Raw genomic sequence first — 24,923 nt, forward strand, 5'->3', positions numbered from 1 at the left:
TGGGGGCCCATGCCTTTAAGCCCAGCACTTGTGAGGCAGAGGCAGGCAGATCTCTGAGTTTGAGGCCAGCCTGGTCTACAGAGCCAGTTTCAGGACAGCCAGGACTCCACAGAGAAACCCTGTCTTGAAAAAAAAAGTGAGGACCTGAAGTTGTATGTAAGAGCGTGAGCTAGGTCTTCAGGGATGTATCACAGGAGGTTTAGACACTGGGCTATTGCAGAAAGAACACCCCTAGCCATTCTCAACAAAGCAGGCTTCAGAGGCTGACTTTTTGGTGTTCAATTGACATTTTTGGGCACAAAGTGTTATGGAAGGCTGTGAACTTTTTTCTGCTGTAAGCAGGGTGGCCAGTGTGCTAAGGAAATAGTCTTGTAGGTGAAGGAGAGGCAGTGAGGAATTGTGGGTGAATGATAGGAACTGAATTGAGAGACTGCCAGGGGTGCTGTCCAAATACCCTCACTCTTAGTGAGAAAGGAACAGAAACCCCAGATGAATCCTGACATCACAGAAGACATCCAGGACCAGAAATCAAACTGACTCTAACTTTAACCTGAACCATGTCCCTAGTTCTAGCCCTAACCTAAGAGGCAACCCTAACCATATCCAAATCTGAGACTAGGCCTAAGCCTAACCCCAACCCTAATCTTAAGTGTAACACTCACCTTATCCCAAATCCATCCTTAATTAAATCCCATTCAGAACCCCAAACCTAAACCTAATTCCATCCCTAATAGATCTCTATCCTTAAGCTCATCTCTCATCCTGACACTAGCCTAAGGGTAACCCAGCTAGGGTCCTGGCTCTAAGCTTAGTGCTGGAGAAGGGAGAGAGAAGGGAGAGGAGGGAAGAAAACTATAACTGAAAGTCTAATCTCAACTATAATTTTCATCCTAACTCTAACTTGACCTTAGTCCTAATACTAACCCTAAGCCTAGTTCTAGCCACTAGTCTTAGCCCTAGTAGGAGCTAGCCCAGGGTTATCCTACTGTCTTCCTTTAGGTCAACTGAGTACTAGAGTTATTAGAACAAGAGGGCCATGTTCCAGTTCTTGCAAGCAGCAGAATTTGTCAGCTTCAGTCTCTGGCATTAGAGTCCAGAATAGAAGGGACGACTGGGAAAATTGATGCTGGTTAGCTGGAGCTAAGAAATTAGTGGTGATTAAGAAGAAAGAGACCAACATCACTGAGGTGAAATCTTCTGGGAAGTGTTTTCTGAGAGTAAAAAGAAGCTGTGTTCCAGAAATAGCCAAGGTTGTACCTTGTGCTGCAGCTGTATGTGGTAGTGTTTAAGAGTCACCCAGGTGTCACTGACTTTGAAGGCATGAAGGGGTCATAGAGAGCAGCTGAGGGTTGGCACTGTAAGAGACCAGGGAAAGCCATTGGTGAAGGTGCAGTCTCAGTTGCAGTTGATGGCATAGGACTGAAGGGGTCATGCAAAGGAGTTGAGGCTTGGCAACATAAAAAGAGCCTGTGAATGAGAGGCTATTGGTGAAGTCTAGCTGCAGTGGAAGAGCCCAGCATATTGGAGATGCCAGTACCATGGGATGACTACCAAGAATAGCAGCAGTAATGGAGTGGTTCAACCCGAACTTAGAGTGCTACAGAGGGTAGAGCTGGGAAGTGACAACAGTGCTTTGGAGGAGCCCAGAAGATCATGAGTGAAACAAGAAGCTGTAACATTGAAGGTGCCTTGGAGACCCCAAGATGTTGGAGATGCCAGAGCAGTGTGGTGTCTGCTGAGGAAAGCTGCTAACAGGGAGTGGAACAATTCCAGGAGAAAGAAGTTTGTTGCAGTCAACAAAGATGAAAAAGGAGTTGCAGATCTGAAGAGGAATTTGACATCAGACATGGAGATGCAGAGTTAGGAATGTGTCCAGCTTGTTTCCTGTCTTGCTTTGGGGATTGTAGTTGAGTGGATGAATCTCTAAAAAGACCTTGAACTTTGGACTTTTAACATTGTTGAGACTGCTATAGACTATGGGGATTTTGGAAGTTGGACCTAATGTACTTTTTTTTTTTTTTGGTTCTTTTTTTCGGAGCTGGGGACGGAACCCAGGGCCTTGCGCTTCCTAGGTAAGCGCTCTACCACTGAGCTAAATCCCCACCCCCGTACTTTTTTTTTAATGCTATGACTAGGGTATGTCCCTCATAGACTCATATGTTTGAAAAAGCCTATCGGTGCCAGGGAGTGGAATGTGATGGTTTGCACATGCTTGGCCCAGGGAGTGGTACTATTTGGAGGTGTGGCCTTGTTTGGCACTGTGGGTGTGGGCTTTAATACCCTTGTCCTAGCTGTTTAGAAACAAGTTTTCTCTTAGAGGCCTGCAGATGAAGATGTAGAACTCTCAGCTTCTCCTGCACCATGCCTGCCAGGATGCCGCCATGTTCCCACCTTGACGATAAGGGACTGAATCTCTGCACCTGCAAGCCAGCCTCAGTTAAATGTTGACTTTGTAAGACTTGCTTTGGTCATGGTGCCTGCTCACACCAGTAAAATCCAAACCGAGACACTCTATCTTACATTTTTAAAAACTTATTTTATGGTACATGTATGAGTGCCTGCATGTGGGTATGGGCACCACATTTATGCAGAAGAGGATGGCATCTAGAAGACAATGTTGGATCTCCTGGAACAGGACAGTTGTGAGTCGCTATGTCTATTTGGAGAACCAAATCAAGATCCTCTGCAAACATAGCAAGTCTTTGCAATCACTGAACCATCTCTCCAGTCTCTCAGTCTCTCGTTTTTAAAAGATCTAATCTAAAGGCTGGTGAGGTAATTAAACAAGAAAATGCTCATGAAATAGAGTATGAGGTTAATAAACGCTAGCCCTCACTCATCTGTAGGAGCATGGCAGGAACACAAGGATTCCCCCATACTCTCTGGGAATGAAGCTCTCATTTTGTCTTGAAGGCGGCAGGACAATTCTGAGCCACAGAGACATTTCTGTATCACTTTAAATATCAAATTAGGCATTCCTACGAAGGTGGTTGTGCCTCAGAAGCATTCTCCACAAGGACAGCTTTAAGGAGAACAGTTCATGGCTCCCTTCTTTGTCGGATAATTGGCCCAAAGTATAGCTAGTCAGAAGATTCAGTGGCATCAAAGAGATCTAGGCTTGAGGTGACTGATGAGCATTGTACTCTGTAAGTGGTGGAGGAAGGCTCCTTTGAGATGGTCAAGCCTAACCTCTATCTGAGGAATCTGTGCTGCACAGAGTGCAAGGTAATGCTCCTATTGTGTCTGGTGCTGTCTCTCAGGCTCCAGGGCACCCTTGCTCCTGTCAGATGCTGCTGCTCAGGCCCATTACAGTCAGTCGTCTTGACTGATATAGTTTGTTTTCTTTCCACACTTGGTAATCAGATCTTTGGTTCTTACACCGTGTATTTTATTGTGGAGCTTTCTGTAGACTTGCCTGAGGTATAAATAAGATAAGGAGACTTCTAATAAGTTTAAGGCTTAGGCCTTTTACTTGGGCAGTCTTCCGGCTAGCATTTAAATTTAATCCAACTATTCTAGCCTGCGACCCACCATGTGGCTAGCTTTATATCTCCTCCCAGCTTTGCTCCTGTCCCCGTGTGTTCCCTTCTGGGTCTGCTTCCGAATCTTCCAAATCTACTCTCCTTCCCTGTATCACTCTCCCTGCCCGGAAGTCCCGCCCTCATACTTCCTGCCCCATCTATTGGCCATCCGGTCTTTATTACAACCCATCAGCAGTGAGACAACACCTGACGTATTAGGTTGCTTTTAGGCAGGTGAGGAAGGATGGACATTAACAAACTGGAAAAATGCAATGATGGGCCATAGAAATGACAATACCGAAATCCCGCCAGCACTTAGTTCAGGTACAGAATTAACAACGGAAGATACAGAGACATACCTCAAAACAATATAAGGAAGATCACCCCAACAGTACGCGGCCCTGTATTCATCCTGAGGCAGACCCTTCTTTGCTTCATGCTTTTCCTTCTAGATGCTTTCTCGGCAGCATGCCAGAGTACTTGAGTGTTGGGTTGCTTCCTTGACACACGCCAGGTGACTATCTCAGCCTTGCTTTGGTTTGTGTCTGATCTATATTGGGCGCTTGTAGAATCTTTGTATTTTCACACTGCACGGGGTGACCTCGTCGTGGCTGGAGGGGCTGTGAACAGTGATACGGAGACAAGGTCCTGTTCAGTGTCTCTATTGGCCAGGGGCCAGCTGGGGACTTTTGACTTCTGGATAAAGATAACTAGTGACTGATCCCAGCTGATCTAGCCAAATTTCTTCCTAGGCCACAGCCTTGGAGAAATGCCAGGAGCCAGGACCAGGCATTGGTTAAAGCGGGAGAAAAAAATAAGCATTCCCTGTTAGACCATAGGACTCGCACCTGGCATTGTTCAGTAAAGTCATCAAAAGGAAACACTCCCCTGAGGAGTTCAGGATTCAGTGCTGATCTGGCAGCCACATGAATGCCTTTACTCTCAATTCCTTCACTGCCAAGCACTTATGAAAAAAATCAGTCATTAGTGGTATGTGCTTTTTATCTTATGTTTTTAGATTTATTTATTTATTATATATGAGTACACTGTAGCTGTCTTCAGATACATGAGAAGAGGGCATCAGATCTCATTATGGGTGGTTGTGAGCCACCATGTAGTTGCTGGGATTTGAACTCAGGACCTCTGGAAGAGCAGTCAGTGCAATTAACTGCTGAGCCGCCTCTCCAGCCCTTATTTTTTTTTTTAAGTAATGCATTTTTTATTTTTATGTGCATTGACGTTTTGCTTGCCTGTGTGTCTGTGAGACTGGAGGATCCCTTGGAGCCGGAATTACAGACAGTTGTGAGCTGCCAGGTGGGTGCTGGGAATTGAACCTGGGATCTCTGGGGGAGCAGCCAGTGCTCTCGACCACTGAGCTGCCCTTTCAGCCCTGGTTGGCACTTTTTAAAAAGTCCTGTTTCAACAGAAAGAAGAGGAAACGGGTAGCGTGGTAATCACTCTCTATTGCTTAGGGAAGCTAGAAGCTCTACAGAGACACTGGAGCACCTGGGTGTCGAACCCGCCTCAGGAGCACACTGGGCTTCTAATCACCCAGCAGCTCACCCCGCTGGCATCCCAGAAGCAGCAGGGAGTCAAACAGGACCACATCTCTGAAGTAAACCAGGCTCACCTCTCCGAAATCATTAAAGTCTCGTATGAAAGAAGGGTTTATAAAGCAAGTGTAGCCAAGTCAGTGAACATTTTGCCCAACAGTGAGAACCCACATAAACCTTGCATATGTTTTCAAGTGAGAAAAACGTATTTGAGCCAAGAAGTGTAATCCAGCATTTGGAGACAGAAATCTCTTCCCTTCTCATGGACTGGTTCCAAACTTTCCTTTGGGCTGCTGTGTGCTGAAATCATCTGTCCTGACAGAGTCTGCCACGGTGAAAGACACAGATAAATGATATCCTTAGCCTGTGGAGTTAGCAGTAATAGGAAGGTGGGTTGTACAAAGCATTAATGATATGCAATCCTGTAATTAGATCCATGCTGCGACACACTAGTGACATGAATAGCCTATGAAGGAAAGCCTCGCTTAGGCGCTGGCAGTGAAAAACAGGCGCGTCAGTGGAGGCAGGGGTGAGCGAGCATGGGGGACGTAAGACCCACACAGTGTGGGAGTGACCAGGTCTCAAAAAATGGTGTGAAGGCTTGGAGTCAGGGAGAGTCATGGGGGGTATAGATGAGCCAGCTTGAAGACTGTGGGAGCCACATCTTTAAGAATACTCACACCAGGAGAGCTAAGGTGGCTGCATGGCCAAGGCTCAGACAAGACAGGGCTCAGTCAACAAAGTGCTTGCCAGTTACTTTCATATTGCCACAGTAAGATTCAGGATCAGCATAACTCACATTGGAGGTGACTCGTAACTCTTGGAGGCGATTCCGGCTGTAGACCAGGCTACCGTCTAGTTCATAGGGAGAGCCCAAGCCTCCAGAGCACCGGCATGGGGAGTTGAGCACGTCTATCTGAGCTCAGCAGGGTGAAGTCCTGCTGAAGGAAACACTGTCCCCATAGGGGTAGGGAAGGTCAGCTTGGTGTGGTGGCACATGCCTTTAATCCCAGTGCTCGGGAGGCAGAGAGAGAGGCAAGTGGATCTCTGAGGCCAGCCTGGTCTACATAGTGAGTTCCAGGACAGCCAGGACTATGTAGAAAGAACCTGTCTCAAAACAAACAAAACAAAACAAAACACACAAAAAAAAAACATTAGAATTCTGTCTCTGCTGTGTGAAAACAGGGTAAGGAGAAGGTCCTCCCCTAGCAGCTGATACCCTGCTTGGCAACTTCACCTTCAGAACTGTGGTGTGGTACAGCTACGATTTTAGCCACTTTGTGTTTCCCCACCACAGCTGAGCAATTGGAGAAACCTCCTACTCGACCTCCTTTGGTGTGTGGGTTCTGAGACTGGTCTTTACAAGGCCACGTGGAACTGCCTCTCTAGGTTCCCCCTCAGCTGCAGCTTTTCCCTCCACACACTGTACTGTTACCCACCAGGCCAGCATGGATGCCCCATCTCTACTGATTGGCTCCCTAGAGTAGCTTCCACTAAATATCCCCATGTGTCACTTCCCTGGCCTGGGCCCTGCCCGCTGGCTTTGGATGAAACTCCTTGCCCCAGCCATGGGAGGCCAGATGTGTGCTCACACTGCCTTTTAAGAGAGGGCCACAGCCCTCTGAGGGGCAGGTGTCCTCAGCTGTGTTCTTAGACCTCGAGATGAGGCTTCGAAATGTAACCAAGGAGTTTGGAGCAGGGATCTTGACTTCTGCACTTTCCAGTTAACCTATGGAGACCTCCACTTACAGACAGGAAGGCTAGTGCCCAGGCTGCCTATGAGAAGGTGAGACACAAGGAGCAAAACCAGGCTGGCATCTCTGGGCACCACATGTGGGTGCTACCGTAGTGTAGTGAGAAGAGTCACAGTGACCCTGTCCTCTGTGATGAGGGATTCAGGACCCAGGTGTGGAGGACTATACACCATTCTGGGATTGAGCTGCGATGGGAACAGCCTTCTTTTGTGTATGTGTGAGGGCCTATGTGTATGTGCGTGTATGTGGAGGTCAGAGGTCAAACCTGGGTCTCATTTCTCATGCCTGGAACTCACCAAATGGGTTAGATTGGTTAGCCAGAGAGCCCCAGGGACCTGCTGTCTGCACCTCCCCAGTGCTGGAATCAGAAGTGTCTGCCACTGTGACCAGATTTCTTCTGAAGAACTCTGAAGATTTCTCTTTCAGGAGAGTTCTTCTGAAAGAACTCGTGCCCTTGTGCTTACGCCAACTGAACCAGCCTGGTAAAGTGCCTTCTAATTCCACATTCCTGATTTATTCCATTCTGTTTGTGCCCTGGGACTCCCGTATCTCCGTCTGCTGCCTCACAGCCCATTCATAATGGAAATTGGAATAGGCTTTGGCATGTAATCGACTGACTCATTAACTGATGAGATATTACGAGAGTCATTGTACAAACTCACCGTGATCAAGGGTTCTGCCAGCCTCCAGCCCTTTCCCTGCTGCTGATATGTGGTTTGGATGTTAACATCAAAGAACAAACCCCATCTTCTTTCTCAGGCCTGTTTTGTGACATGTGGGAACACGAACTGTGTTGTGTGTGTGTGTGGTGGTGGTGATGGGGGATTAAATCTGTGACCAACTGAACTCAGACAGTTCTGTAGAAGGTACCATGTTTTCAGAGAGTTCTAATTGTGATAAAAGTATCAGCACTCTGTGTTAGCTGCTTTTTGTGGCTACGATAAAATACAAGGCTAAAAGTGGAAGAAGGAGTTTATTTCAGCTTACCGTTCTAAACGGATAAGACTCGATCATGGGAGGAAGGGCAGCAAGGAGGAAAGCAGGGCAGGAAGCTTAGAAATCTCATCTTCAGACATGAAGCAGAGGGAGGGATGCAGGGAGGGAGATAGGGAGAGAGGGGAGAGGGAGGTAGGGGTTGAGGGAGGGAGGGAGAGAGGGGAGAGGGAGGTAGGGGTTGAGGGAGGGAGGGAGAGAGGGAGAGAGAGGGAGAGGGAGGGAGGGAGAGAGGGTGGGGGAGACAGACAGAGAGAGACAGAGAGAACAGGCTAGGATATAAAGCCTGTCCCCAGTGATGTACTTTCTCCAGTAAGACTCCACCTCCCAAAGGTTTCATAACTTTCCCAAACAGCACCACTAACTGATGGCCAAGTGTAGTGTTCAAAACCAGGGGCCTATGGGGGGCATTTCTGGATCAAGCCACCATGCATGGTGTACTCTTATAACAAAAGGCACAGGTCTTAGCTGTCTGGTCCAATAAATCTTAACATAATTATATCCTTGTAGCCAGGATTCTGAGCAAGAATAGAATGTATTCAGCCCTCCAGAAGGTTCCTTGTGTCCCTCCCTGTCAACAATCCCTCACCAAAGATAATCACTGTTCTGACTTCCTCTACCATAAAAAGAGTTTTCCTTGTTCTGCTTTGGATAAATGGGTCCATTCATGCATGGGTGTTCTCTCTCTCTCTCTCTCTCTCTCTCTCTCTCTCTCTCTCTCTCTCTCTCTCCCTCTCCCTCTCCCTCTCCCTCTCCCTCTCCCTCTCTCCAGCACAGTGTCTGTTGTGTTACCATGTGGTGTTTTTGTATTTTGTGGCTGTGTGGCATTTCACGTGTCTGTCTTTCTGTTGATGGATATTTCCTCACAGCAGTTGTGTTGGGTATTAATGTATTCCTGCTGGTCCCCAAATCCGCCCTTTCTCACAGACTGTGAGATCAGATATGGATCTTTCCAATATGGCTGCTCAGAGACCAGCTCTTTAAAGCTTGTCAGTGCCAGAGAAGCCTTAGAGGGGACAGAGCTTCCCTTGGAGGTCGGCACTGTTGGCATGACAGACTCCCAACAGTTATGGTGCCATCAGCACCCATTAGAAAGCAGCTTCCAAGGCCACCCCACCCCAGAGCAGCTGTGAAGGCACTTGCAAACAGCTTTCTCCTGTCAGCCCAGGCGCTCCAGCCCTCCCTCCCTCCGTGCTTCCCTCCCTCCTTCTCTGTGTGTGTGTGTGTGTATCTGTGTTTGTACGTTTTATGTGTGTAGACATATATTTATGTATGTGTCTATGTGCATATATGCGTGTATATATGTATGTGTGTGTATATGTGTCTATGTGTGAATGTGTGTACGTGTATGTATGTCTATGTATATGTGTGTGCCTGTATGTGTATATGTATGTATGTGTGTGTGTGTATGTGTCTGCCTATGTGTGTGTGTGTATGTGTATGTATGTATGCATGTGTTTGTATATGTATATGTGTCTGTGTGTATATGTATGTATGCGTGTATGTATATGTATGTATATATGTGTCTATGTGTGTGTATGTATATATAAGTATGTGTGTGTGTGTGTTCAATCATGTTCTTATGATGTAGAACTACATGGCTCTGCCTTTACCCCAAGGTCCAGATCTGGGGCTGTGAGGCTTTTCCTTGGCTGTGCATCTACATCTGCCCCAAGGTAGCAAATTCTTTGTTCTAGGCTCTTTTTTTTTTTTAAATTAAACTTTCTAGTGGTTTCCCTCTCATTTGGAATGCAGAGGTATTTCTGGCAGCTATGAGCCATGCTGCTATGAATGCTCCGGGGCCATGTCTCTCGGTGTCCGTAAGCACCGATTTCTGTTGACTAGGATCAGGAGATGCTTGCTGCGTCATGACATGTGTGTGCCCCTTGGGTGGACGCTGCCAAAGTAGGTGGGACTCTCTTAATGAAGCATTTCTTGCAATTTATACCCACTGGAGGGTTTGAGCATGCGATTCTTCTCATTCCTGGTCAGTGTGGATGCCACTGCACGTCCCAATCACGATTAGCGAGCGTTTTATTTTTCTCATGACTCATTGTCTTAGTCAATGTTCTTTTGCTGGGAAGAGACACTGTGACCACAGCAACTCTTACAAAAGAAAGCATTTGTTTTGGGGCTGACTTGTAGTTTCAGAGTTTTGGTCCGTGATCCTCATGGCTGGTCATGATGGCACACAGGCAGATGTGGTAGCTAAGAGGTCTATATGCTATTCACAGGTGACAGGAAGAGAGACACTGGAGCCGGCTTGGGCTTTTGTGTGTGTGTGTGTGTGTGTGTGTGTGTGTGTGTAAGATTTATTTATTTATTTTATATATGAGTACACTGTAGTAGCTGTCCTCAGACACACCAGAAGAGGGCATCAGATCCCATTACAGATGGTTGTGAGCCACCATGTGGTGGCTGGGAATTGAACTCAGGACGTCTGGAAGAGCAGTCAGTGCTCTTAACCACTGAACCACCTCTCCTGCACCCCCTACCCCCTTGGGCTTTTGAAACCCTAAAGCCCACCCCTAGATACACTTCCTCCAACAAGGCCACACCTACTTCAACAAAGTCACATCTCCTAATCTCTCTCAAATAGTGCTACCTACTAGTGACCAAGCATTCAAATCTTTGAACCAAGGAGGGGCATTCTCATTTGAACCACCACAACCAGTGATGGTGGCATTTCATGGGCACTGAGGCTTCTGGGTATTCGTTCTCAATACATCCTTTTAAATAAATGCCTCAGTCAGGTTTCCTATTGCTGTGATGAGCCTTCATTTCACTCAGTTCCATTGGACAGTTCATCACGTGGTACTCAAGCCCGTCAGGAGCCTGGAGGCGGGAGCTGGTGCAGAGACCATGGAGGGGTGCTGCTTACTGGCCTGCTCCCCCTGGCTTGCTCTGCCTGCTTTCCTACAGATCCCAGGACCACCAGCTCATGGGTTGGGCCCTCTTCCATTAATCACTAGTTAAGAAAATGGCCCCCAAACCAGATCTTATACAGGCATTTTCTCAGTTGAAGTTCCCGCCCTTCAGATAACTCTAGTTTGTGTCAATTTGACACTAAACTAGCCAGCACAATGGTGGCTATTCAATTTTTTTCAGTGTCTCTGTGTGTGTAGATCTAACCTTTGTATGGGTCTGTTTCTTGCTTCTTGAGCCTGCACCAACCATGTTCTTGTGCCAGCTTTCTTGGATAAGATGTTTGTCAGCTTGTTCTTTCAGTAAAGGGCACTTAGTTATAGGCATTAGATGCCAGACCAGAAGCCATCATAGAGCTTTTTAAATGGGGTTTAGGGACCCAACTCAGGCTCTTGTGTTTGCTTAGCGGGTGCATTACCAGCTGAGCTACCGCCCCAGCATCTTGGGCAATATTCTTGATAGATTAGGTGAGAATAGACTATGGTTGCTCCTGTGGTCTTTTCTGACCTGGAGCAGGCTATTGTGACCTTTGGCAGGGTGATTTAGGTGAACAACGCAGGTGGACACAGGCTTTCAGTGGGTTGAGGATCAATCTCCTGGGGACCGATGGCTCTACCAAAGTTACCCCCTCTCGGCCATACAGGCGTGAACTCCTCTCAGATCCCCTTGCTGTGCTTTCCCCCACGGCACCAATGACCCTAATAACTAATAACAAATCACTCCTGTAAAAGGACGTTTGGCCTCCATGTTCCCCTGGGACCCTGAGACCCAATAAGATGTGGAGGGAGCCTCGGCTTCCGTATCATGATGGTTTGTATTTGCTTGGCCCAGGGAATGGCACTATTAGGAGGTGTGGTCTTGTTGGAATAGGTGGGGCCCTGTGAGTGTGGGCTTTAAGACCCTCTTCCTAGCTGCCTGGAAGTCTTTGTGAAGTGTCTAGAGAAAAGGCACCTCAGGGGTAAAGGTACCTGTCATCAAGCATAATGACATGAGACATGTATCCACATGGCAGGAGAGAACTGGGCTCCCAGCAAGTTCTTGTCTGACCTCCACACATGCCAGAAGAGGGTCCCTGGAGCTGGAGTTATAGGTAGTTGTGAGCTGCTGATGTGGGTACTAGGAACGGAAATCAGGTCCTCTGAGCCATTCCTATTCAAAATGCTATAGTCCACTCTCAGACCCCATAGGTTTGTAGCCACACCAATACTGAAAAAATGGATTTGGTTCAACTTAAGTCCCCATAGTCTTTGCCCGTTTATACTTACTGGCCAGCACATCTGTTGAAACCTAGTTCTTCAGGATTCCAGCTTACACAGAAAGGCCAGCTGAAACACCTAGTCTCGTGGATCTGAGAAACCACTAGGTTCTTGGATTTCCCACTCACAGTTACCCATTATTAGGTTAATTGGATTGCAGATTGTATGCCATTCCAATAAATTCCCTTAGCATATAGAGGCATTCCATAAATTCTGTGACTCTAGAGAATTGTGTCCAATACATCCATTTTCAAATTGGCTTATGTGGGTTGTTGGTGTCTGACTTCTTGAGTTCTTTACATTTTTTTGGATATTAGCCCTCTGTCAGATGTAGGTTGGTGAAGCTATTTTTCCAATCTGTAGATTGCAGTTTTGTCCTGTTGACAGTATCCTTTACCTTACAGACGCTTTGCAGTTTCATGAGATCCCATTTGTCAACTGTTGATCTTAGGGTCTGAACCTTTGGTATTCTGTTCAGGAAATTGTCTCATGTACCAATGAGTTCAAGGCTATTCCCCACTATCTGTTCTATTATATTAGGTGTATCTGGTTTTATGGTGAGGTCTTCGATACACTGACACTCAAGTTTTGTGCAGGGTGATAAATATGAATTTATTTGCATTTGTCTACAGGTAGACAAAGCACCATTTGTTGAAGATGCTTTTCCTCTTCCATTGTATGGTTTTGGCTTCTTTGTAAAAGAACACCTAGTGTCTATAGGTGTGTGGGTTTATTTTTGGGTCTCCCAGGAAGCAATCATACCAGATTATAGGTAGTGAGGATCTCCCCATACCCAATCACAATGTATATGAGGAACACAGAAATGACAAACTTGGGAAGGCTCAGCAGCAGTAAGAGGCAATCAGGAGATGAAGCTACCAAGGCTATGCCTCTCAAGGTACGTCCATCACAGTAGTGCAAAATGGTGGACCATCTCCAGGAAGCTCAGTTGACTTTTGCAGTTCCTCCTGCATGGCGTCTGCCAGTGGGGCCTGATGACTGCCTTCCTTGCAAATCATGGAAAAGTCTTTTCCTGAGAAAGGGTGTCTCAGTCTTGCCTGGTAACACTGGGGTTGGATTCACTGGGGGAGCTGTAGTTCTTCTCTGGCTTCAAATGGTGATGACCCATGAATTCATTTCCCTTCTGTGTACTGGCCTCTCGTCCTTAGTCACTCCTCTCCAGTCCACCCAGCAGAATGGATCTTTTTAGGTTGCAGAGCTTAAAGATTAAGTGGCCTGAGGTCAGCTACTCACTTCTGCCTTAGTGCCCACATTTGGTTGACACCACACATAGTGACATCCTGTTTCCGTCTACTAGAAGCTTGGAGTTGCAATCTATGGGTGCACTGCCCTTCCAGAAAAATGCTGTCCTAATCTATGTTCTTGATGGTTCTAGTATCTTTCAAACTCTAATTTCTGAGAGGGAGGTGCCTGGTTCTCACAATTCAAGGTACAAATATTTACTCTGCACATGGAATACTGAGGGTGTAACTTTGGATATAGCTTCTTCGTAATTCTATTGTAGATAGGAAAAACGCCTTATGGGAACAGGAAACCCAGGGAGTGTTAACACTAGGTGTGGCCTCTGCTTTGCCTATGGGCTGCCATTTGCTATCTATGTATGCAGTGAGTGAGTGGAGTGTTTGTCCCTAGAATTTCAGTCTTTGTGAAGTGTCTAGAGAAAAGGCACCTCAGGGGTAAAGGTATCTGTCATCAAGCATAATGACATGAGACATGTATCCACATGGCAGGAGAGAACTGGGCTCCCAGCAAGTTCTTGTCTGACCTCCACACATGCCAGAAGAGGGTGTCACATTCCCTGGAGCTGGAGTTACAGGTAGTTGTGAGCTGCTGATGTGGGTACTAGGAACGGAAATCAGGTCCTCTGAGCCATTCCTATTCAAAATGCTATAGTCTACTCTCAGACCCCATAGGTTTGTAGCCACACCAATACTGAAAAATGGATTTGGTTCAACTCAAGTCCCCATAGTCTTTCACAATCTTAATAGAGTTTAAAAGTCTAAAGTCTCCTTTGAGGTGAGGCAATCTCTTTACTAACACCACATATAAAATCTAATAAAAACCATATTAGGTACTTCCAACATGCAATGGCAAAGAATATATATCTCCATTCCAAAAGGGAGCAAAGGTCATAGTTAACAAGTATTGGATAGAAGGCAGGACTGAGACTAAGCACGGCCAAGTCTACATCCTGTGGTTCTGTATCCAATGTCATTGAGTTTGGCTGTCTCTTCCCTTCCAGCTCTGCTCCCTGAAACACACAGCTCTCTACGCTCTCTGTGTGTAGCTTCTCCTGCACCATGCCTGCCTGGATGCTGTCATGCTCACAGCAGTAAAACCCTAAGACAGAAGTTGGTACCAAGAGTGGGGTATTGCTGTGATAGGCCTGACCATGCTTTTGTTAGGAAGAATGTTGATTTGGGGACTTTGGATTTGGAAAGCCATGGAATGTTTTAAGTGGGGCTTAACAGACTATCCTAGTAGGAATATGGAAGATTTTGTTACTGAAAGTGATTTGAATTGTGTGGACCAGGCCCAAGAGGTTTCAGTGGAGAATTTCAGTATGTGGGCTAGAGACTGTTTTTGTGGTATTTTGGTGAAGAATGTGGCTACTCTTTGCCCTTGTCTGAAGAATATGCTTTGACACTAAGGTGAAGAGACTCAAATGGATTGCATTGACAAAGGAAGTCTCAGAAATGCCCATCATCCATAGACTGTGTTCTCTGGTTAAGTCTCATGAAGAACGTTTTGAACAGGCATAGAAAGCTGAGAAAACATATGGTTCAAGTATGAAAGGGGCACCAGGAAGTGAAATGGAACTGAATCCTGTGTTCAACGATATCAGATTGAGTTAAGACAGTAGTGACTTTGGAGCAAGATCCTACCTAGCTAAATTTAGATCCAGGCATGATAGTACAAGCTTTTAATTCCAGGAGGCAAAAACAAGCAGATCTCTGAGTTCAAGGCCAGCCTAGAACAGAGCAAGCTCTAGTTGAATAAAAACTTAAATCCAGGCTTGGTGGACCACATCTTTAATCCCAGTGTTTAGGAGACAGCCGTGCAGATCTCTGAGTTCAAGGTCAGTCTACAGAGCAAGTTCCAGGACAGCCAAGCTTAGGAGGGAGTAAGAAAACAAAGCTAGTAATAGAACAAGGGGGCCATGTTCCAGCTCCTGCAACTAGCAGAACTCAGCAGCTTCAGTCATGTGGCTCTGACTTTAGAGTCCAGAATAGAAGGGACTACTGGGACAATTGATGCTGGCTAGCTGGAGCTAAGAAATTAGTGGTGATTAGGAACTGAGGTCAAATCTTCTGGGAAGTGTTTTCTGAGAGCACAAAGAAGCTGTGTTCCAGAGATAGCCAAAGTTATACCTCATGCTACAGCTGTACTTGGTAAGGTTTTAAGAGTCACCCAAGTGGTACTGGTTTTTGAAGGCGTGAAGGGGTCATGAGGCTTGGAACTGTGAGAGGCCATGGAAGGCCATTGGTGAAGGTACAGCCTCAGTTGTAGTTGATGGCTCAGGACTGAAGGAGTCATACAAAGACTTGACACCATGAGGAGAGCTTATGGGAGGCTATTGGAGAAGCCTAGCTGCAGAGGAAGACCCTAGTGTATTAGAGATGCCAGTACCATGTATGACCACCAAGAACAGCAGTGGCAGTGGAGTGGATCAACCTGAGCTTAGAGTGCTACAGAGGGCAGAGCTGGAGAAGTGACAACAGTGCTTTGGAGGAGCCCAGAAGATCATGAGTGAAACAAGAAGCTGTAAAATTGAAGGTGCCTTGGAGACCCCAAGATGTTGGAGATGTCAGAGCAGTGTGGTGTCTGCTGAGGAAAGCTGCTAACAGGGAGTGGAACAAGTCCAGGAGAAAGAAGTTTGTTGTAGTCAACAAAGATGAAAAGGGAGTTGCAGATCTGAAGAGGAATTTGACATCAGACATGGAGATGCAGAGTTAGGAATGTGTCCAGCTGTTTTCCTGTCTTGCTTTGGGGATTACAGTAAAGTGATTGGATGAATCTCTGAAGAGACTTTGAACTTTGGACTTTTAACATTGTTGAGACTGCTATAGACTATGGGGACTCTGGAAGTTGGACTAAATGTATTTGCATTATGGTATGTTTAGGTGTGGCCCCATAGACTTATGAGTCTATGGGGGTCAGGGAGTAGAATGTGATGGTTTGTATATCCTCAGCATAGGGAGTGGCCCTATTAGGAAGTGTGGCCTTGTTTGAATAGGTGCGTCACTGTGGCTAGGCTTAAGACCCTCACCCTAGCTGCCTGGATGTTGCTGTAAAATTATAAAAATTAATAACTGTCTTTTACCCCCACTAGATCCAGCACCGCAGTGCCCTAAAATATCTGATAGACATCTTCATCTCAGTCAGCAAAGCGTCTCACCCGCTTTGCTCCATCCCATATCACACTGCTGATGGCCTCTCTCTGAGCCTGGCAACAATCTCTCTACCCATCCAGTTACCAAGGAAGGCTGCCACCATGCCAGAAATATACATCTCAATTCCACGGTGGCCCAATGTCTCTACCACCATAAACTCTCTTAAACTTAAATCGCCACATGAAAGAAGATACAACATAATAACCTCTGATCCAATTGATAAAATAAATTGTCCACCTAAACATACAAAGCCCTATACTACACACCAACCCCTTAAGAATATTCATAATAACCTATAAATACACAGAGTGGAATCTTAACGTCAGCCTCCATGTTCTCTCCATGGCTTCTCCTGACTTCCTGTTCCAGTCTCCTCTTCTTTCCTCAAACTTTTCTCCTGCCCATCCTTCTCATCCAATGACAGGCCTCATTCTATCTTGTACCTGCATAATGACATCATCTCACATCTGGAAATCAGTATTCTGCTAGCAGCCTTCAGATGACAGTCATGGTGTCTGTTCACAGCAGTAAAACCCTAACTAAGACACAAGCCTTGACTCCAACCTTAAATTCCCCGTGTTCTTTTTCTCCTCAGAGGTGCATTTTGCATTTGTGCATTTGCATAGGAGTAATTATAAATAACCATGTAGCAAAGTCAGTATTAGTATTAAGCTGTTTTAGAATCTCCTCTGCCAGTGAAATCAATCCCTTGATCTTCAACTTTAATTGGATAAAATCTGCCAGTCAGGCAGATTCTTATGACAAGGGCAGAAATCAGCCACATTCTTTGCCAAAACATTGCAAAAATGGTCTCTACCTGGGTTACTAATATTGTTCTCCTCTGAAACCTGTTGAGGTAGACCGCCATAGTCCACAGAACTGTCCTCCATACCCCTACAAGGATGGCCCATTAAGCTCAGCTTTCAGTGTTCAAAAACTTTCTCAGTCCAAAGTCCCATTGACTTCTACCTTCCTCCAGAACCCAGCAAGGTCAGGCTTGTCTAGCTTTATTGCACTCCTGGTACCAACTTCTGGGTTACCTTTCTCTTGCTGTGACAGAACACCGTGAGCAAAGGAACTCATACTCATTCACTGGAGCTTATTGTTTCCGAGGGTTCGAGTCAGCAGAGCAAAGACATGGTGGTTGCAACAGCTTAGAGTTCACGTCTAGATCCATTATTACGAGGCAGAAAGAGAGCACCCTGGGAAGAGCACAGGCCCTTAAAGCCATAAAGCTCAACCTCAGTGACACACCTCCTTCAACAAGGCCACACCCCCAATCCTTCCCAAACAGTTACATCAACTGACGACAAAATATTCAGAAATATAGGCTGATGGAAGCCATTCTCATTCAAACTGACACAGGTCCTGTCTTCACCTGTGAGGCTCAAGGGGAGATTCTCAGATATTCATTGTTGCAGGCAGGTTACTCACATAGTTGACTTTATGTTGTCTTGGTTGTACCCATTTTAGAAGAGACGAAACGGAGGCTAGGATTGCAGCTCAAACACTTGCTCAAGGTCACACCCAGAGGGGGAAGTGTCAAATTCTCTAGTAAAGAGTGAACAACTTGAACTCTTTTTTTTTTCTTTAAGTTATTCCCAAGAGACACAACCATCATTTTTGGTAGACAAACTGAGTCCAAAAGGTTGTCTGAGAAGGTAGGGTGGAACCTCGCTCACCCTCCCCGGCTGCTCTTCAAAAGGAATTCATTTCCTCTTGGCTTCTACCCTGTGGCTTAGCCCTCTGGACAGACCTGAGCTCTTACCTGGCAAAGGTAAGTGCCTTTCTTTCTCAGTATTACTGCACTAACATAGCTGTTCCCAAACCTACTGAGAAAGGAGTGGGCAGATGATGAAAGAAAACCGGGTTGGAGGGTTTAAAGAGTAACCTTAAAACCTTCACAGGTTTCTAGAGTGTCAAGGCAATTATGCAAATCATAAACTTGGACGTGGCTCTGTGCTCACGACTTTTCTCATCGCCGTGATTGAGCACCAGATGAGAATCTGCGACAGAGGAAGGACTTATTTTGGATCGTGATTTGGAGTTATTCTCCATTGCGATAGGAAGACATACACATCATTGGGAGTAGCTTGTAGTTATGGAAGCAGGAGTGTGGGGTTGCTAGCTCACATCTTGTGGTCCAGAGGCAGAGAGAGGACACATAGTGGACGGTGCCATAAACGGAACGCCCATCCCCACAAACTCATTTCTTGTAGCTGGGCCCCCTCGTAAAGGGCTCTGCTCTCTTCTATAACTACACAGTCAGCTGTAGGAGCTCAAGCCCCTGAGCCTGGCGGGAAACCCAAATTCTTAAGATTTGCTTTTTGAGCACAGAGAAGTCTGTGTTAGTCCTGTGCTTACACCCAGAATGCACGGCCTCTAGACTGGTGGGCTGTCTAGCTACTTTGTGTCATTTTTTGTCATGGAGTCTGAATGTCCATCACTGAGGGACTGGCTGTCCCCAGAACTGGCCCGGTGTCTAGAATCCTGCATGTGGTGCTGTGAGCCAATGTATTAGGCGGACCTTTGTGTCTCACTATTGAGGCATGGCCTCCATTTCTGTTCTGAAAGATTCTGGAGTTTACTAAATTGTGCATCTCTTCCTGTATCTCAACTACCTGGCACATCAGCTCGGTATTTTTTTTTTAAATAGTTCATTTTTTAAATTGTGTATGTATAAGGTTTGATATAATTCTGCACCCATATATAACGTGTGATGTTTGCACCGACTCACAATTCTATTTCCTTAAACATTTATTTTTCCTTATTATTGGGAACTTTCTTGGTAAACTTTAAAATTTTTAGTCTACGTGTTCCAGTTCGTATTAGTCTACTCCGACACTCCTCAGGCCTGGCTGTTTGTCTTGGTTCTTTCAGATGGCCCACATGAAGACGAGGCTCCTTTATGCTTCCGTTCTCACGATGGGTGCGCTCTGCTTGTACTTCAGCATGGAGTCTTTCCAAGAACTCCCCTTTGTCTTCAAGAAAAGTCACGGGAAGTTCCTTCAGCTTCCGGAGATAGACTGCAAGCAGAAGCCGCCTTTCCTGGTGCTGCTGGTGACGTCATCCCACAAGCAGCTGGCGGCTCGCATGGCCATCCGCAAGACGTGGGGTAGAGAGACATCGGTGCAGGGCCAACCCGTGAGGACCTTCTTCCTTCTGGGGTCCTCAGACAGCACGGAGGACATGGACGCTACAGCCCTGGAGAGCGAGCAGCACCGTGACATCATCCAGAAGGATTTCAAGGACGCCTATTTCAACTTGACCCTGAAGACCATGATGGGTATGGAATGGGTCTACCACTTTTGCCCTCAGACCGCTTATGTGATGAAAACGGACTCAGACATGTTTGTGAATGTTGGCTATCTGACCGAACTGCTGCTAAAGAAAAACAAAACAACCAGGTTCTTCACAGGCTACATAAAGCCCCACGACTTTCCCATCAGGCAGAAGTTCAACAAGTGGTTTGTCAGTAAGTTCGAGTACCCCTGGGACAGGTACCCACCGTTTTGCTCTGGTACTGGTTATGTCTTTTCCAGCGACGTGGCGATCCAAGTATACAATGTCTCAGAGAGCGTTCCATTCATCAAGCTGGAGGATGTGTTTGTTGGGCTCTGCCTGGCCAAGCTGAAGATCCGACCTGAGGAGCTCCACACCAAGCAGACCTTCTTCCCCGGTGGTTTACGCTTCTCTGTGTGCCGCTTTCAGAAAATTGTGGCGTGCCATTTTATGAAGCCCCAGGACCTGCTCACTTACTGGCAGGCACTGGAGACCTCGAAAGACGAGGACTGTCCTGCGGTCTGAGGGGAGCCTGGTGGCACCTAGGACAAACTTCTGATAACCTTTGGTGATGGTTTTGGGAAGACCTGGGATACTGGGTCTTGCTGGGAACTGTCTCGGGTAGAGAGAGGATGAGGAGTCCTCAGTGCCACAGGAGAAAGGATAAACACAAAAGCTGAGGAACGACGTGGCACCCAGAGCAATAACAGATCTTGTTTTGTTCAGGCCTTTGCAGTATGCCCTCGATGCTTGAGACATGCCCTTAATCCACCCGTATCAGGGCTCGGCATACACAGGAAGAAGCCCTGGATATGATCATCCCCATTTTGTAGTTTAAAAACCAGCAGCCAGAGTCACTTACTCGTTCAAAACTCACAGCCTGCAGACAGAGCAGGAATGAGAATCAAGTGGTATCGGGATTCAGTTGGTGGTCGGTCCTCAACTGTGTGTCCCATGCCTTGGGAGAAGGTGGTGGTGGGGGAAGCTAAGTAGCATCCTTCAGTCTCCTGCCCCTCGCTTCCCAATCCCTTCTACTTTTTGAATGTTAAGACTGGGATGAACCAGCTTTCTCAGGCCTTGCCCATCGCTCGAATGATGTAGCTGGGTTCTGAGTTAACACAGATTAACCACTTGGTACCCAAAGTGTCCTCAGTAGGATTTTAGGAGACACACATGCCTGCAGCCTCTGTGGCTCACATCCATGTTAGAAGGAAACTGGTTCATACGACCATAAAAGTCAGGCTGAGAAGCCACTGCTGAGTCTTGCGATAGAGACTGACCACACTGCTGACATCCCACGATGTCTCCACTGAGCCGACTCTGCTATGCATGTACTATAAGTGACCATTTGTAGCCCTGGGGTACTTCAGACCTCTAAGTTCAAACTCAAGGGCAGCCAGGTATAGGGATAGTCTGAATGAGTATCTGGGAGCTTTCCTGGGCTCTGGGCTGTGTCTAAGCTCCAGAGATACAGAGCATGGGAGTAGCCCCAGTCTAGGGTCTTTCCTAACTTTGGCTCTTTGCCCTGAATTTATCATGTAGTTAGTCATAGACATACTGAGTGTTGCCATTTGGAATTTATTCCTGTTTGGTGTCCCGACCCCTGAAGGTTTTCAGAGCTGGGTAAAAACAGGGCTTTTGACCATTCAGCCACAGTCACCAGACATGTAATCTTGCTCTGTATTGCAGGAATTATTGCTTTCCCACAGCTTTTTACTTTTCTAGATTTTACTATGAGCTTGGAGCAAAGGCTTCATGTGGCTATGTTGTTGTCAATGTTGGAATATGCTCTCACCTGAACTCAGGAAAACTTGACAGTTGCAGCAAACACTGTTAGGGTGGAGGAAGCTGGAAGCTGCCTAGAGGGCCTCATTTCCATACTTGTTCCTGTCTCTCCTACGAATCTCTTCCACAACTTCTAGAGGAAATTCTTCTGTCTGTGGCATTCTTCAAAATCATGCAGCATCATGTTCTGGACCCTTATTGAGAATATATGAAATTCTGAACCATGTAAAGAGAAAGGGTATTTGCTCCTGGGTGTGTACTGTGGATTACATACACCGTCAAAACCAAACCCAGCCACATCTTCTTTGACAGAGGGGGAAGCCAAAGTTTGTAATGTGGTGGTGTTGCTGTCTAAAGGGTGGGAGAGCTGGCACCAGCCTCCATGCACCGTCCTTTTACTCATTCATTAGCCATATTTCTCTTTGTACCCACACATCATGAATGAGGTTAAGGCTGGGTCTCCAGACAACAGACCCGAGTGAGCGGGAGTTCGAGCATCCAGTGCTGAGAAGATGGTTGGGTATAGGTTTTTTTAGTATATGCACAGCGCCCTGGAGCCTAAGCAGGTGTGGTCACCTGTGTCCGCACTTGCTGTTTTGTTGAAGACAACAGCATCCTTCACAAGTGGCCATTCTTCATTCTTACAACCAGATTGGTTTTCAGCAGAGGCAGCTGAGGTGACCTCATGACTCACCCAGTGGCTGAGACATGGCCCAGACACAGTACTTGGCCTTCCCCCTTGGTGCACCATCAACATCCTTTCCCATGTGCTTGCTTCTCTCAGAAGCTTGGGGCTGGTGCTACCCCAGGAGTTACCAGTATCTTACTTTGCCTGCATGCTGCCACCTCTGTCCTGGGTGTTGTCTTCAGTGTTGGTCTACATGGTTTCCTGTGACTTGGCCTTGGGGGGTATCCATGCAGTTCTCACAACCCCCCCCCATTTAGACTAGCCTTATCACGAGGTCATGCGCGGCTAAGTCTGGTATATTGAGTTCAGTCCTTGAGGTTTATATGGTAGAGGAGAGAATTGATCTTTACAAGCCCACGGTGGCACATATATGCCTGCACACGCGCATGCAAAAACATAAGTAAAATGTAAACAAAAATATTTGCCAAGGCTCCTTCAGACACTGACCTCTGAGGCTCTTTGCTTATTTTTATTTCTGCATTGCTTTCCATGATGCAAATCCTTGTGAGGGAACACTGGCACAGGTGTGTGAACACTAGGGCAGGTGTGTGAACACTAGGACAGGTGTGTGAACACTAGGACAGGTGTGTGAACACTAGGACAGGTGTGTGAACACTGGCACAGGTGTGTGAACACTAGGACAGGTGTGTGAACACTAGGACAGGTGTGTGAACACTGGCACAGGTGTGTGAACACTAGGGCAGGTGTGTGAACACTAGGACAGGTGTGTGAACACTAGGACAGGTGTGTGAACACTGGCACAGGTGTGTGAACACTAGGACAGGTGTGTGAACACTGGCACAGGTATAGTAGGAAAAAAACCCTCTCAGGATTATTTGCAAAATGCTTTCATTTGGTTGGGAATTCAATAGAAATTCGTTGGGCTTGCCCCAGGTCTGTCTAGTTTCCCACCTGTTAACCTAACTCCCAGGATACCATCCTCAGAGATGGCCTTAGATTGTTCCTGGAGGTGAGGGGTGAAACCACCCAAGAAGGGCTGTGTGAGCCTGACACGAGCAAGTTACAGTGAAGCATATTAACACAAGGTTTTAAGTCCACTAAAAATAGTATTTTCTAATTACCAGGTGTAACACTTTTAAATAGAAATAGAAAATGGATTTTTGTGGCCAAATGTCATATACCTGCTTTTTCTGTGGTATTGTTTTGTGGTTTTTGGTGCTGGGGATGGAGCCCTAATGCTTATCAGGGCCCCCCCTACTGTGCTTCTCCAGCCCTGGTTGAGTTGTTTTGCATTTTACTACCTCCTGCAGGGGTCTAGGAGATCAGAGGCTGGTACATGCTGTTCAGATGCTATGCTATGGGTAGTTTTAACTGTTAACTCTGGAAGAGAATTTTAATGAGAAATTATTTCTTCATTATTAGTTGATGTAGGAAGACTCAGTCCACTGTGGGCGACACTATTCCCTAGGCAGGGTATACTAAATAGTATGAGAGGAGAAAGCCAGCCGAGGGCCAGCAAGGATCCGTGTTTACCTCTCTGTCTGTCAGGCCTGTGGTGTGCCCATCTACTTCATGTTCCTGCCTTGACCTCCCTGCAATAGCACACCACAACCTGGACTTGTGAGCCAAATAAACCCTCTCTCCCCCAAGTTGACTTTGTCATGGTAACAGAAATGAAGCTAAACCAGATGCTCAGGGTGATGCGCACACTGGATTGGACCCTTCTCACATTACCCTGCCCTGGATGTCATCCAGTACCACCCCTCTGTCCCACACAGAGGGGAGCCCAGAAGCTGCTTCAGGGAACTATCAGAGGAGGAGAGCTGATTCATTTCACATTAAAAAAAATGCCTTCCATGACTGCAAACGACTCATCCGAAGCTGTGGACACTTTGTGGTCAAATTTGATTTCCTAAAGGATAAAAAATTCAATGTCTATGTCACTGGAGTTTGGAATTGTCACTTGCCTGTATGTGGAGGAGGTTCTACAGGCGCTGATACTGTGTTTTGGGAGCGGGTGTACGCGTTTGTGATTTGTTAATGATATTTATCTTTAATAAAAATTAAGTTACAAGCAGCATAATGTATGTGGGCGGTCATGTATGGCTTAAGTTGTGCTATCTTTTCTTTTTTCCACTGATGTTTGTGTCTGGAAAAACAGAAAAACTTTTTTGTTTTTTGTTTTTTTTTTTAAATTTGGCTTTGATTTTTGTATGCCTAGAAAAGTATTGCTGAAGATCCTTATCTTTGAAAGATACGAGGACTTTTTGTTTCTATCATGGGGGAGGGTCAAAGCCATAAAACTACAGTTTGGAGGGCTTCGGAGCAGTCAGTGTCTGAGGAGTGGCGGTGGTGGGGTGCTATTGGTCATTATAAATCCAGACATTAGTAGTCAATTATCCTGTGGAATTTTTCTCTCTCTGGCATACTTTTCTTTTGTTTAAGCTTAAGAAATTAATACCGTGAATTGACTGTGTCTTTGAGGATTATTTGTTTCAGAGGCACAGTTTGGATCCTGGATCTCTGGTGTGTCTAAGGTGGATGAATCAGAAAGGTCTCCCTCTGGTGCTAGCATGACTCTCATGTCTCATGCTGCAGCTCTTGAATCTGCACCCGTGCTCCCTGCTGCCTCCCCCCCCCCCCTAGTCTCAGAAACCAAACAAAAGTTGGAAGCAGCAGGGAGACCACAGGGCTGGGTATGGAAGTGCAGGATGCCTGGAGCCTGGCAGCTTCCAAAGGCTTTGCTCACCCCTCACCCTCCAGCTACACCTTGCCTCTCCAAGAAGGCTA

At 46.4% G+C, this 24,923-nt stretch overlaps 1 protein-coding gene across 4 annotated transcripts in view; it reads left to right on the forward strand.

The window, feature by feature from the left end:
- The window catches only part of B3galt5 (Beta-1,3-galactosyltransferase 5), a 46,440-nt gene extending 22,224 nt beyond the window's left edge, over positions 1–24,216 (forward strand). For 3 of the 4 annotated variants that reach the window (XM_063270406.1, XM_017597929.3, XM_017597928.3), the window contains exons 2-3: positions 18,013–18,194; positions 19,298–24,213. In XM_063270406.1, coding sequence (XP_063126476.1) covers positions 19,298–20,224 — 927 coding nt within the window. In that variant the 5' untranslated portion in view covers positions 18,013–18,194 and the 3' untranslated portion in view covers positions 20,225–24,213. Of the gene's footprint in view, positions 1–18,012; positions 18,195–19,297 lie in introns of those variants that run through there. The other variant, NM_001105887.3, reaches the window with a different exon arrangement.
- Positions 24,217–24,923: the final 707 nt, after the last annotated feature.

Source organism: Rattus norvegicus, chromosome 11 (assembly GCF_036323735.1).
Source record: "Rattus norvegicus strain BN/NHsdMcwi chromosome 11, GRCr8, whole genome shotgun sequence".
NCBI lineage: Eukaryota > Metazoa > Chordata > Mammalia > Rodentia > Muridae > Rattus > Rattus norvegicus.